Source organism: Melozone crissalis, unplaced genomic scaffold (genome assembly GCF_028551555.1).
Source record: "Melozone crissalis strain CALT ecotype California unplaced genomic scaffold, PUWL_Pcris_2 ptg000007l_1, whole genome shotgun sequence".
Classification (NCBI taxonomy): domain Eukaryota; kingdom Metazoa; phylum Chordata; class Aves; order Passeriformes; family Passerellidae; genus Melozone; species Melozone crissalis.
Window position 1 is genome coordinate 16,646,395 of NW_026535785.1, and position 14,459 is coordinate 16,660,853.

The window sequence follows — 14,459 nt, forward strand, 5'->3', positions numbered from 1 at the left end:
CCTGCCTCCCCCAAGCAGTTGTGTATCAGGAAAAGCTGCCTGAGGTGGCTGGTGGATTCTCCCTCAGCTGTGGCAGAGGCTTTGAGCCAGAAGGCTCTGTTGAGGGCTGCTGGCTTTGGAAAGCTCTCCTGAGCTTGCAAGTGTGGAGGGAACAAGTGACCCTCTGATCCATTTGGGACCCCATGGCTCAGGGTCAGCCCTTTGCTGTGGAGCTGCTCCTGCACTTCCACTTCTCTCTGCAAAGACGTGGCTTATTAAACAACCTGCTGGGTTTGTCTTTCCTATGCCTGCAGGCAGTATCACAGGATATACCAGCAGCAAAGGCACAAGTTGTATAGTTTTCTGAAGGAGCGTGAAGTGGGCATCACTTGCCGAGAACGCCTTGCTCTTCTCAACCACACCTTCCAGAGTGAGATAGCAAAGATCAGAGGAGATCCCATGCTGTTAGATGATGACATTTTCTCCCTTGAGCCAAAGGTAAATGATGGCTGAGAACCTCCCTTCCTGCTTCTCTCCTTCCTCTTGCTCCTCATCCCTGAGTAAGGTCACTTGACTGATCCCTGCCTCAGCTGGCTTTGTGTGCCAAGAGAGAAGTCATTGGGATTCTGGTGAGGTCAGAGAGCTGGTTGCAAAAAGCATTTCTGCCCTGTGGGCTCCTGGCAGGCAGCAGGAGCCTGACTAAAGCTTCCAAACTCTGTTCTCAGTGTTATTGATGAGTGTTACTCACTCCTTGCTTGTCACTGATGCTCTAGATAACAGCTTACAGGACTGTGGTTGAAAACAAGAATTGTGGTGTCTGAAGATAAAGGTTTTGCTGTGTCCTTCTGCTTTAGGAGGGTGAGATCATGCCGAAGTGCTCGGCTGAGATCAGCGTGTTCTTCACGCCCCAGGCAGCCCAGGTCTATGAGCGAACAGTTTACTGTGACATCTCAGGTATGGCTCCTTCCCCTGCCCCTCTCTGCAGTGAAGGCAGCTGCAAACACTCCCCCAGATCACTGGGCTCCTGTGCCATGGCTGGGGAGGGTCTGTGCTCAGCAGGGCACTGCTGGCACATGCCCACTGTCCCTGCAGCTTCCAGGGCATCTCCTCTATTTTGATTTTTTCCCCTCTCAGCTGTTCTGAATGCTGCCTGTATTTAGTCTGCTTCTCCTCCCTTGGGGAAAACACTCTGAGGTGCACTCAGAAGGAGGAAGAACAAAATTTCTGGCATTTCCTAAAGTTCCACACTCAACATAAGGGTAGAAGAAAGGATGGTGTCTATGCATGTATGGATGCATCTCCTGAGGGAAGGGAAGGGTCCATATCTGCTCCTGGGACATCAGGAGCTGGTCCCATGCAGCACAGAGTCAGGGACTAGCACTAAGGCAGTCTGGAAAATGCAGGAGAGCAGAAGGAATTCCTGTACTGAAATAGAAATCTCTCCCCAGGCCGTGAGAACAGGCTGCCCCTGCTCCTCATGGGGGAAGGCCTCGGGCCCCGGGTCCATTTCCACTTTGAGGAACTGAACATTGGGGAGGTTTTTGTCAGAGTAACCCACAGATATGAGGTAAGCAGCAGGGTTGGGGTGGGTCCTGCTGGCTCCTAGGGTAGCAGTGAGCCTTGTGGACCTGTAGAATTCCTGGCAACTTGGGTAGTTGTGATGCTAGTCAATTTTGGGGGGATTTCTTGGAATCTGGATCTTTTGGATGGAGTCAGAAAGGTGTGTCTGTTGTTCGTGAGACCCCAGGCCCTGCTTTTGGGCAGCCTTCTTTGGAGGTCAGCTGGGAGGCTTCCTGCAAAACCACTTGGCACATGAAACCAACACTGGGTCAAAAAGCTGCATGTTCAGAGGCTTTTGTTCCAGTCCCAGACACAAATCACCTTTGTGCTCAGGCTGTCCAAAAGCAGCTGGAACAAACTGGCTGCATTTGAGTTCAAGTCCATTGCAAACAGTTTTCAGCCATGTCCCTCCTGCATATTCGTGGGAGTCAGAGGAAAACCATCCACCCTCCTGGCTCAGCGCTGGTCAAAGCCCTTGGCAGTGCTTTCCCTTGCTGACCAGCCCCTCACCACACTTCAGCCATGATGTACCTCTGGCTCTAGAAAGAGCAAAGTGTTTCTGGGCAGGAAGCCAAGGAACTTCCTACATCTTTGCTTCTGGTTTCTCCCACTCCTGCTGTAAACAGGTTGGGCTGCAATGGAAGCTGAACGTGCCCTGCCCATGGTGGGGTTGGACACGTTTGAAATCTCTGTGGTGATGTCACTGTAATGCTGTGATGCCCAGTGCTGCTCTTAGGGCCAGGTGTGAATGAACTGGGTGATGCTGAGCAGCCCCTCTGTGCTGCAGGTCAAACTGGACTGTCTCTGCCAGTGGGAAAACCCCAGAGGGGCTCTGGTTATGTGAAGTTATCACTGCTTTGAATGAAACACCCAAAGCTATACAAAGCTGTATTTCACAGTTGTATTTTTGGCTTCTGCCATGCAGCAGCACAAGGCATCTTCTGTCTTTTACTGGTGTTAATAGTTTAATCTGAAAGTGACTCAGACTTCTGTAGGAAAGGAACATTCCTCATGTATTTCCACTTTGCTTTTCTGCTGCTGCAGGCATACCTGATCAACAAGGGGCCTATTGAGGCTCCCTTCAAACTCATCCCTCCAACCACAGCCATGGGCTCCTGCTTCACCTTCCTGCCCCAGGAGGGCATCGTGGCACCAGAGAAGCTCCAGGCCATCCGGGTCTCCTTCTGTCCCACCATCCGGGGGGAGTTTGAGGAACAATTCTGCTTCCATGTGGCTGAATCCCCTAAGCCTGTGATCTTCACTGTCAGGTGAGGAGGGCTTTGGGAGCTTGTTGGGCACATCTGTAGCTGTCTCTGGGTAATCATCTTCCATCTGCCTCATTTTGTGGTGGAGCAGAGAAAAAAGGTGTTGCCTGAGGTGGCTCTGGCTCTGGCATCCCTTTAGCGTGAGGCTGCCTGCTGCCCTGTGTGGTACCCAGGAGCTGCAATGACTCCTCCCTGCGGGGATGGCTCCTGCTTAGGCTGTTGCAGGCAGTGGGATGGATCAGCTTTGGGCAGCAGCTGCTCTGGGATGTCCCACCTGAACACCAAGCAAGGCCCGCAGGGCTTTGAGATGGACCAGCCTGGGTGATTCTGCAGCAGCAGAAGTGTTTGTAAAAACTCCTGTTCATAATCCCTGCCAGATGGGCAGCAGCAGCCTCAGCTCCCCTCTCCCAGCCATGCTGTGGGGACAAGCTGTGCTCCCAGCTCCTGTGCACAGAGGGCTCTGGTGCCTCCTTTGCACAGCCAGCAAAGGGCTGATGTGGGAGTCAGGAACTGTGCAGCAGGAACTGTGCCAAGGACTGGGGCATCTGTCAGCTGCTGAGCACTTTGCTTTGGCTGCCTCCTGCCCCCGTGGGTGCTGTGCTGAGCACAGGGTGCTGGGGTGATTTGAAACCCAGGGTGGCTCTGACAGCAGCATTTATCCACCCTCTCCCTAAGGACACCCAAACCCTTTGTGATTGCCTTTAACAGAGGCACTGCCTCCCTGCCTTTGTCCCTGCAGGGGCTCTGTGATGGGACCCACTTTCCATTTTGATGTGCCCGCCCTGCACTTCGGTGACATCGCCTTTGGTGAGTGTGCCCTGGGCTGGCACCACAGTGTCAGAGCTTGCTGTGGTGCTGAAATGGAGCCCTTGAACATAAGAGCATTCATCACTCGTGTTCCTCCACCACAGCCTCTTCAGGGTGTTCATTCCAGGGCTGCTGGTGCCTCAGGTACCCTTTTGCCATCATGAGATCCAACAGGACCAAAGGAATAAAAAGTCAGCATCACTGTTTGGCCACTTCTTGTTTCCCTTTTAGTAAGTGGCACAATAAAGAAAGGCACCAGGCAGGAATATGGTTCTGTAATAGATTCATCCTGCTTAATCTGATTTCATTCCTAAGGTTTCTTCAGCTGGGGGCAGCTCTTTTATCTTTGTTTCTTTAAACTGTGCTGCTGAATGTTGTCTGCATGTGTTACCTCAGTGGCATTTGAGAGCGTGACATCCTTTTTGTGCCTCTCCTGCCTCCCTGCTGCAGTCACTGTTGATGGGCATGGAGAAGCCCTGGGCTGTGCCTGCAGTTGGTTTTTCCTCCCCATCTGGGTTTAAATGACTCTTGGTAAGCAGGCTGGGAGATGTCTGCTCCACACATAGCTGGCCAGCCAAGCCGTAGATCCACTACAATGAGCTGTAGTTCAGATAACAAAGAAGTAAAATCCAAGCACAGTTTTATCCTACCAGCAGGATATTCACACCAGGAATCACGAGGTATTGATGCCTAAATGGGGATTTGTGTCATTTTCTTAGGTTTTCCTCACACCTTGAAGTGTTGCCTGTTTAACACCTCCCTGACACCCATGGGCTTCTCCCTCTACATTCCTGGGGATGGCTTGGGAGTGCCCAGTGTTAGCAGCACTACTCAGATAGGAAAACCCAGCAGCCAGTTGTGGAGGAAGGAAGTTCAAGTTCTGATAAAGCCACAGGAATTTACCATCAATCCCCCCAGCGGGACCGTCCGTGCCCTGGGATCCCAGGATATCAAGGTATGGGAAGAGTCCAGCTGCTGGGGCTGAGGCTTCACTGGAGTGTGGGAGGGCTTTAGCTCTGGTGCCAGCTTTGAGCATCCTGGGAGTGAGAGATCTGCACTGCTGGGAGGCCTCTGCTAGCTGGGTTACCCAGGATGTTCCTCAGGAACACTGTTTTGTTTCCAAAATCCTGCACTGAGATCAATACCATATGGTCAAGTCCTGAAGCCATTCTTGTGTTTTTGAGAACAATTTATTTGATTGCAAGTGGGCAGAGGAAGGATGAAAACAGAAAGTTGCTGTTAAAGAGAGAGATATCATTGTGGAAAGCAGTTTTCTTTTCTTCCTGGTCTTGTTTCTCATCTCCTGGGCAGCAGATGAGTTGTATTCACTGCAGGAATCTTCAGTGGGGACAGAAAATACTCTGCAGCCACAAACTGCCCAGCATGTGCTGGGCCACACTCTGCCCTCAGCTTCCTGCTATAAGGCTGGACTTGTTCCATTCAAGACAACAGACTTCTTCTGCATTTATGTCATTGTAGTCAGGTGAAAAATTAGTCCCTTTAGCAAATCTCATATTGCCAGAGGGCTTTTCTTACTCTCAAAGACTGCTGCTCTACTTATGGACCAGCAGAAGAATTAAAGGACAATTCTCCCTTTGTCTACCATGGAACAAGAGCTGGAGGACAGCACACATGGGTAATGAGAATTTTGGGAGTTAGCAAATACTTGCTGCACTTCATTTCTTTTCTGCCAGGTCACCCTGTGTCCCAACACTGTTGGGGACTACAATCTGGAGCTGGTGCTGGACGCGGAAGATGTTGGCAGGAAGGTGTTTGCACTGCCCCTCACAGCCAGGTACCAACACCTTTCCTGCACCTGCTTGTCTTTGCTCGTGCATCCAGCACCAGCACACTGCCTGGCTGCAGCTCCAAAGGAGCAGTGCTGCTTCATGAGCTGGATCTGCCCATCTAGACATGAGAACAGTGCCAGGAAAGCAGCCCTTAGTGAGATACCCCCCTGCTCACAGCCAGCCATGGCCCTAGGCCTTTTTCTAAAGGGAGAAGGAATAACATTAATTGTTGGCCTGGGCTTTGGTGCTTGAGCTGGAACAAATTTCCAAAGGCTTGCCTGCCCTTCTTCCTGCAAGTGGTGAACTTATGCTGGCTTGTGACCACCCTGCAGCAGTGGTTTGGAACACAGTGAGCAGCCTGCTGAGAGCTGGGGTCTGGGTCCCTTCAGCAGTACATGTGCAGTGGGGAAGAGGCTCCAGGCAGGAGTGGGGAGAGCAAAAGGCCTTACAAAGAGGACTGTAGTCCTTGATGTGGCAGGTCACCTCAGCTTTCACTGCTTCCCTCTGGCTCTATTGAGTCATGTTCTCAGAGCTGAGACCAAAAGTTGTTCTTGCTGCAGCAGAATTTCACCCTGCTGTGCTGCTGTGGGTGTCAGTTTAGTGCCAAGAGGGATGCAGTTCCCTGGTGCTGTTCCCTCTCCCAGGCAGAGCCATCCAGTCAGTGCCTGGGCTGCCCTTTTGTAAAGCAAGCACAAATGGGGACAGTCAGTGTAGAGATCCATGGGGGAAGGAATTGAGGGAGCTCTAGGAACTGGAAGAAGTTGATCAGCTGCACTGTGGGCCTTGTGCCCTCCACCGCTGGAAGAGATGATTCAGTTTTCAGGCAGGACAACAGTGCTGGAGGAGAAAAGGGAGTCATTATCACTGATACACTGGAGTCTTGTGTTCCTTGAGCCTTGGTGGGTACTGGTCCTCACTGGAAAGGCTCCCCCAGAGCTCAGGGACCACTGGCACTGTTACAGGAGCCCTTGCAAGTATCCTTGGGCAGAGAAGGTGCAACACTGCTAAGACAGCTCTGGACTACTGTAGGACTGCTCTACTACTCTACTCTGTTAGATTTGCAAATACCTTACACTCCCTTGTATGCTCTTGGAGGACAAAAGTTCTCCATGCTCCCAGTGTCTCTCATTCCCCTGGGGTCATTTCTTTGCCCAGGTGCATCGTTCCTACACTGCGAGTGCTCAACCCTGTCGTGGAACTGGGGCACTGCTGCTTGAAGGTGCTCTATGATGAGAAGGTGACCCTGGTGAATGACAGTGACTTCCCTGGCTGCTACTGTCTTCTCCCTCAGGTTTGGCCTTGCATCCATCTCCTCCCCTCAAATGTTACTGGGGGGGTTATTAGGGGAATAAATGGGTTTGGATAAGACCTTGCTGGTTTCTATTCAAAGCTAAAGGTTTTCTGAGAACAGGAACCTAAATACAAACTTTAGGAAGCAGTTTAACATCTTGAGGAAGGTGTTTAGAGTCTAGTCCTTGACTAGTTTTCAAGTGGCAGAGCTTCGAGGGCTGTGAAAATCTGATGCAAGGAAGCTGTCAGCAGCCAAGGGAGTGTTTGTGGATGCAGCAGCTTTTGGACCCCTGGGGATGCTGAGCACCTACACCTTGCATCTTGGTTTTTGCCTTCTTGCTTTCTCTTGAGAATTTTTACGAGCGTGTGGGAGTTGCACTTGTGGTAGAGGTTAAGGAGTTTAAAGTTTCCTCAGTTCTGAAGATGCCTTTGATTCTGTCCCTGCCAGGAACACAAGGAGGAGGCTGCTGCGTGGTACTACAGCCTTGCACCCTCTGGGATTATCGAGGCTCACAGCTCGGTGCAGATCCCAATTACACTCCAGGCCCAGTTGCTGGGAAAGTGCAGCCTCACTGCCAAGCTGGCCATGTTTGGAAGACCAGAATCCCCACTGGTGAGAGCAAGGGGACTTGTGTGCCTTGAGCAACTCCTCCCAGTGGGGTTAAACTGCACAGGGATTCTTCCAGGAGCTTGTGATTTATGGCTGGTGTGGACAAGGACAGAGGGGACTGGTGGCACAAGCAGCAGCTCATGCCTAGGAAAGAGGAAGAGTGGAAGCCTCACAGGTGGCAATCTGAGTGCCTGACCCAGCATAGAGTTACAAATCTGGGAGACGGGATAACAAGCCCAGGCTGAGACCCAAACCAGTCCCTGGGTCTCATACTCTACCATGTTATCAGATGAACACAAGTGCTGCTTCATTACAGCTGTTCAGCATCACATCCCTGAATCCTGCTAAAGCAAGCACTGTTTGCTAAAGGAATGTTTTGTGCAGAGCTGGACTGAGGCTTCTCTGAAAGCCAGGTCCCTCAGGCCTGAGAAATACCCAGCATATCTCCTCAAGAAAAGCCCAGCCAAAACCAAATGAATGCCCACACAACTTGCATCTGGAGCACAGGCTTTGCTTGTTTTTTCCACCAAGTTTGGAAATGGATAAGGCAAGCAATTTCCCGAACTAAAGCCTCCTAAAAGAGGACTCTGAAGATTCTGAAGAAGATTCTAAGGATTGTAAAGAAGATTCTAAAAGAGCTCCTAAAAGAGGCACATATCATAACAGCAAGTGACTACAAAATACAGGCCCAGTCTGCCAGACATGGATGCTCTTCATCCCTCCACAGTCTGCTTTGTGCCATGAGCACCCCACAAAGGCAGCAGTGCTGCAGGATGTGGATGTGTGTGTGTAGCAGCAACACTGAAGACAAAGCTGCTGTCTGCTTTTATTCTCCCTCCTGTGTGTCACACTGCCTGTGACACTGCTGAGCAGGACTGCTCTTGTCCCTTTTAAGAATCCTGTAGATGAAGGGCTTGTGTGTTTTTATAAGCCTTTTCCTCAGTGAGGATCTGTCCCATTGTCACACCCCAACTGAAGCTGGGTCAGGCATCCTCCAGGTGCTACTCTGCTCATCTCCAAAGGGCTCCACCCTGCCTCTGCTGCTTCTATCCCATTGTCACCTAGAAGCAAAGCCAGCTGGTGAGGCACAGCTCCTCCCTCCAGCTTCTTCCTCCAGGGAGCCTTGGGCAGTATGAGCCAGGCTGCAGCCCCCTGGGCCTCCCTTCTCCCAGAGGAATACAAGATCCCTCATCATGCAGGGCTTTAGTTCCTTATTCTTGAGGTACCAGCCATGGTACATAGTTTCTGGCTCTTCTTTGCACAGGCATGCATGTCCCAAAGGGATGTGCATTTCTGGATGCTGCTCCTTCTGACTGAAGGTAATTCTGGCAGCTGTCAATGCCATTCCCTCAAGTCAGACATCACAAAAGGTTTTACATCATAGAGGCTGGTTTCTTCTGTGGTTAAATCATACTCCAAGCCCTCCAGCGAATCTTGTTCGTGTTGTGAGTTGTATGCATTTAATTCTTGTGTAAGAGTTGGGGTATTTAGGACCAGTGAAATACAACAAGACTGAATAAATTGTCCTGGTTTCCACTGGTGTGAGCAGGTAGTTTAGCAAAGGGATCCATTTTCCTTGTCCCACCATCTGTGCCATTTCTGCAAGAACAATCCTTTTGAGTTTCAGACTATGAAGTCAGTTCAGACTTTTTTTTAAGGACAAAATACTGCTTGAATGATGCAACTACTAATTGATGCCCCTTACTCATATATATGAAGATTACACATCAGCACAAATTGAAGGCAGCTAACTTGCCTCATCTCCACTCTGAAGAGCCTGCCTTGCTTCTGGCTCATGCTGCTTTCACCAGTGCAGCTTTTTGAATTGTAAAGAACTTAGTGTTCAAGGATGGCTGTGCAGCAGCAAAAGTTGGGAAGGTGCTTTGGGCCAAGGTGGAGCATTTGAATGAAGCAGGCAGGAGGTAAAGGAAAGAGCCATGTGGAAGAGGTGTGAAGAAGCAAGCAGGGCAAACAGAAGTGCTTTGTCCTCTGATGATGGGGGCTTGTGGCTTTCAGGTGGGATCTCTGCAGACCCCACACTTGCTCCAGGCCTTCTGTTTCAGTCTGCACCACTGACAACTTCCAAAGGCCATCATTGGCCCCAATCTAGGAATGCTCTTAGAGCTGGCTGTTTTTTTTAAAACTGCCTTTGTTGCATCTTTTTTTTGACCTTTCCTACCTTCTTCCTGGAACAGGAAATCCGTTTAGAGTGCGTTGGCCAGGGCCCCGTTGTCTATGTCCATCCCAGGGAGATAAACTTCGGCTCTATCCCAGTCCTAGAGGATTGTTCCAAAACTCTCCACCTCGCCAATCAGTGTGAGATTCCTGCAACCTTCCAGGTGGAGCTGGTAAGTGTTTGTGGGGCTGTTTTCCAGGGACAGGTGCTGGTTACCAGCAGCCCTTGACTTGTTTTTTGTATGTAGTGTTTCTGTATTGTTCTGTGTGAGTGGAAGAAAGATATTCCATCCAAGTGCAAGCAAGAGGAGCCAGGATCTCAGGCATGCCTCTGTGAAATAGTTTGCAAAGAGACTGGAGCAGAAATGAGTCTGGATCATGTTTGCAAGTTCTCTCTTTATTTTATGGAAAATACTGAGCTGTGCAAGTCATGTTTTTGGAGCTCTGAGATCAAGAGAAGCCTGTGGCCCTTTGCTCCTAAGAGGGCATGGATTTCCCCATGGACTCCCCATTCCATCTGCATTTGTTTGTGCCAGACTTGTGTTAATGGCAGAAAGCAGGGTGTGAGATCTGCCCTCAAACTGCTCACGAGGAGGCAAGTTTCACAACTCCTGTGGGTCAAACCAGTGGTGCTGTTGCAAACAAATGCACCTGTGAGGGTTGTGCACCCCCAGAGCCTGTGGTCTCTGTAGCACTGCAGAATGGCTCTGGAGATCACCTGCAGAGAAGGTTGTTTCATTCCTGGAGGTTACACAGGGGGACAAGCTGCAGGGCTGGAGCTGCAGCTGCTCCTCTGGCAGGAGGAGCAGCCAGGAAGGGTACGTGGCTTGGGGCTGAGTGGGATGTGCTCCCTGCTGGAGGGGGCATCTGTGGAAGGCTTGAAAAAAGCTTTGAAAAGAGATTTGATTTTCTGTGTATTGGATGAGTTCAACTTCTGGAGCTGGTTAAAGCCAATCCTGATCAAGTGGACTTGTTTGTATTTGTGGATAAATCATCAGGTGTTGTGCGAGAGTTCAGGCTCAGCCTCCTGGGCCAAGGAGGAGGGGCGTGAATTTTCCTCTTGCTGCTTTTCCAGCTGTTTAGGAGTTAAACATTATCTGAAAGTGGAGGACTGGCAGGGCAGTTTTTCCTGACTCCACAATGGAGTTCTGCTTTCAGCCTCTGCAGGGAGCAGTGCACCTTGGCTGGGTGCTCATGGTGTGTAAAGGTTGGGTTTCACATGCTCCTGCCAGGGCCAGACCTGCAGAGCTGTGTCTGTACAGCTGTGCTGGTGCAAGGCCTTTCCCCCTCCTTTGGGCACCTTCCAGCTCCCTTGCTCAGTCCATGAAGTCCATGAGAAAGCAGATGACAAGAGCTCTTGGGAAGAGTGGGCCATGCCCACAGAGCACATGTTGTCCAGTTTTCTTTCTGCTTCCTGCTTTCCTGCTCTGCTAGAAGCACTTAGAGGTGACTTTTCCAAAGCAGAGGGCCCTGGGGCACCTCCCTACAGCTGATGATTGGTGGGGAGTGAGGGCTTCAGTCCTTTAGGGGTGTTGAGAAGCACTGATGGCCCCTTGGGAAAGGAGATTTGGGATTTTGCTCAGCTGGCTTTGCAGAGTGATTCTACAGGCTCTCAGCAGTGTCCTCCAGCTGTGTGGCTGCTGGGCTGGGATTTGAGCAGTCCTGCCTTCCTCCAGCCATGAGCCTTTGTGCACACCCAGCTCCGCTGCCAGGAAGCCAGCAGGGAGTAAACAGCTTTCCTTGGCAAGCATTCCAAAGAGAGCCAGCAGGGGGAATTACCTTCTCCTGAGGAGGAGTTTCCTTGGGTTGAGCAAAACAGGGCTAATGACCTGAGTATGTTAAAGGAAGGTAAAATACAGGTTGTATAAGCTCTTGGGGAGTTGCTGTGCTGGACACCATAGCTTACATTTAGGGAAATTAAACGTTTATGGTTTTTATACTCATCTCTTTAGCCTTCCCGTTTTCTGCACCTCACAGCAGAGCAGGGTCCATGGCTTCCATCTAACTTTGTGTTTGGCTTTTCCTACAGGCTGTGGAACGTTCCTGCTGGAGGATTGAGCCCAGCAAAGGAGTGGTCCCCCCACGTTCTGAGGTGTCCGTGGCTATCGTAGCTAACCTGAATGACACAGTGAAATTCCAGGAGAAGGTGAAGGTGTTAATTGAGAACAACCCTGTGACCATCATCTCTCTCCAGGCTGTGGGCATTGGCACCACAGTTGTCACGGACAAACCTCTCGTTCCAAAGCTCGACTTGAAGTCCTGCTTCAGGTAGGAGACTCTAGAAACTTCCACATCTCCTGTGTGTTCAGCAAGGAACAATTTTTCCATAGCCCTTCAGGCTAGATCTTCAGTACTCAAGGTCCCAGCTCTGTTTCCATGAAACCACAGGAATTATTTAGAAATATGTCAAATATCAAGATATCCTGGAAAGCCACAGAAATGGAAAAGCTGGAAGATCTGGCAGGACTGAAGCTTTGAGCCTGGGCAGCCTTTTGGGCAGAGGTTTTATTGCAGAGTGCGCAGTCAGGGAATGCCATCAGGGTGAAGCTGAAGCTGAGTGATGCCAGGGAAATAGCAGCTCCCGTGACATTTTCCATCTCTCTTCTCTTGCAGCTTTAGTCGCTGCTTTTACCACTTCCAGCTGACGAACAGAGGCCGCCGCACGCAGCGGCTCTACTGGAGCACGGAAGGGTTCCGCACCTTCCGCCGCAGCGCTCGGGCCCCGGCCCCCGCGGGCACCCAGGGCAAAGGGGCTCCCCCCATGCCCAGGCCTGGCAGCCCCGTGTTCAAGCTGTGCCCAGTGCAGGTGGACCTGAGGCCGGGCCAGACTGTGGACATGGTGCTGGAAGGCTGCTCCAGCACTGTCCAGGTGAGGCCCTGCCCAGGGCTGAGCCTTCCCATCAGATCCCCCCCACTGCAGCTTCTTCTGCAGCCCCTTGACACTGGCCTGGCACAAGGAGCAAGTGACTTCAAGAAACTGTTTCAAGGCCAGTTGCTTTCCTTCCTGGCCACCATCAGTTGTAAAGGCTCTTTTGTGTTTCCCTAGCTACCATAAACCCAACTTGCTGATCCCAAAATACAGACTGAAGGAAGTACTGCTCCTTTAGGCAAACAGGGCTTACCTGTGTCATGTGCTGAGGCAGAAAGGGAGAGCAGAGAAAAGAAGTTGCACTTAGGCTAGAAGCCCAGGCAGGAAGCAAATTAAACTACTGTCAAGTGCTTTTTCTGAGGGAAAAACCCTTTACCCAGGCAGTAAAACAAATGCCCTGGGAATAGCAGGAGCATCTGGGAGCAGCATTGCTTTTCCTCTGAAGACAAACCTGGGCACAGGGCTGCTCTAGTTATCAGTCCTGGAGGGGGAAAACATAGTGTGCTAGCTCTAATGATCAGTGCAATGTCCATCCAGGCAGGAAACTGTTCACAGGGATCATCAGAATTGACAATTTGACTTTGGTCAACTTTTCTATCACTGCTTGCCCCAGTCTCTCAGCCAGCCCTGGTGTCCCAGGGACAGCCAGGTTCTGCAGCACCCCTGGAGAGCAACTCAGAGGGGGAGATTTTAGCAGAGTCTGGGAGTGTTCTCCTACCTGGACTGTTCTTTCCAGGGGAAATGAAACTCTGCAGAGAAGCTGCCAGCTAAGTCTGGTATGCATTCCCTGGCTCCAGGACCCCTGGGCAGAGATATTTAGAATAAATAGATGGCAGCACAGAAAGAAAAGAGAGCTGTTGAGGAGAGCAGAGACTAATTTCAGTCCCTAATAACAAGTGGCAGGAATGGGGCCCATGGGTGGGTGGCAAGGCAGTGTGGGGTGTAGGGCCTGCCAGCACACACTGGGACACAAGGGAATTTTGTGTGCAGGAGGTGAAGGAGCGGCTGCTGTGCCACGCTGTGGTGGGGAAAGAGACAGCAAAGAAACAGATCCTGCAAACGGATGTCATCTGCAACTTCATCTGCCCTGCAGTGCAAATGTCCCCCAGAGCCATCGCTTTCCGTGTGGAAAAGGTAAAGTCACCCCATTGCATCCTGGCATTAAAAGGTGTAACTCTTAAATTGGCTGGAAGTAAATAGAAATATATGCACTTTTGGGGCTGAAAAATGTGAAATGCATTGGAAAGGGAAGGAGGTCTATGGCACTTGAGGTTGTGTTCCCTTGTCTCCTGTTTCTGTAGAAACCCAGTGATGTCCTGAAACTGCAGTACCAGCCGCTGACATTAAAAAACACCAGCTCCCTGCCATTCAGCGTGGTGCTGGACTTGGAGCAGCCCTTCCTGGTCTGCAATGTGAACCAGAAGCCCCTCCCTGCAAATTGCAAGGTGAGCCTCTGTGGGCTCGTGCAGTGGGGTTTGAGGAGGAGGGATGTGGTGCTGCACTTCTGCTGGGAGCTCCTCAAGTTGAGAAGCTCATTCTGTAGTGTCAGCAGTGGATTGGCCTGAACTGAATCAGCAGAGCTGCTGAAGGAATCAAAATCTTATCTGAATTGGTAACATGCATGCTGGCTCTAAAACATGAGGAGAGGGGAGCGGGAAAGCAGATTGAGGCAAGGCATGCAGTAAAGGTGTCTCCTGGAAAGCATGCCAGCTCTCCAGCAGCCACCCCCTTGGACTGGGGCTGAGCACAGCAACGGGAGCCTGAGGGATCCTGGACTGGACTGTGGTGCCTGCAGTCAGACCCCTGCTGTAGAGAGATGAACCATGAACTGAGGAGCCCATGCTGGAGTCACTTGGAGCATTTACTGTTTGCTGCTGTCAGGCCTTGGGACATCATCCCACAGGTGATTAATTACTGCTCATCTCCTTGCAGCCTTTGACAGTGGGTGTAGGGAAGGAACTTCATCTCTGCATCCGCTTTAACCCAGCTTATAAGAACAATCTGATCAGCTGGGTGATAAAGAAGGTTCTCAGGGTGAGCTTCATGGAGCATCCTCATGTGGAGAAGATCCCTCTTCGGGGGGAAGTCTACTTCCCAAATCTCCACCTCCCCAC

The 14,459-nt window shown here is 51.0% G+C and overlaps 1 protein-coding gene across 1 annotated transcript in view; it reads left to right on the forward strand.

Annotated features, from left to right (window-relative positions):
- LOC128951049 (hydrocephalus-inducing protein homolog) overlaps positions 1 to 13,910 on the forward strand; it is a 36,183-nt gene extending 22,273 nt beyond the window's left edge. The window contains exons 18-31 of the mRNA XM_054296205.1: positions 294 to 477; positions 834 to 933; positions 1,428 to 1,546; positions 2,584 to 2,807; positions 3,544 to 3,611; positions 4,331 to 4,566; positions 5,306 to 5,406; positions 6,557 to 6,692; positions 7,140 to 7,304; positions 9,497 to 9,649; positions 11,506 to 11,744; positions 12,090 to 12,345; positions 13,336 to 13,479; positions 13,647 to 13,910. Of these exons, the coding sequence (XP_054152180.1) occupies positions 294 to 477; positions 834 to 933; positions 1,428 to 1,546; positions 2,584 to 2,807; positions 3,544 to 3,611; positions 4,331 to 4,566; positions 5,306 to 5,406; positions 6,557 to 6,692; positions 7,140 to 7,304; positions 9,497 to 9,649; positions 11,506 to 11,744; positions 12,090 to 12,345; positions 13,336 to 13,479; positions 13,647 to 13,910 (2,389 nt within the window). The remainder of the gene's footprint in view (positions 1 to 293; positions 478 to 833; positions 934 to 1,427; positions 1,547 to 2,583; positions 2,808 to 3,543; positions 3,612 to 4,330; positions 4,567 to 5,305; positions 5,407 to 6,556; positions 6,693 to 7,139; positions 7,305 to 9,496; positions 9,650 to 11,505; positions 11,745 to 12,089; positions 12,346 to 13,335; positions 13,480 to 13,646) is intronic.
- The last annotated feature ends 549 nt before the right edge of the window (positions 13,911 to 14,459 follow it).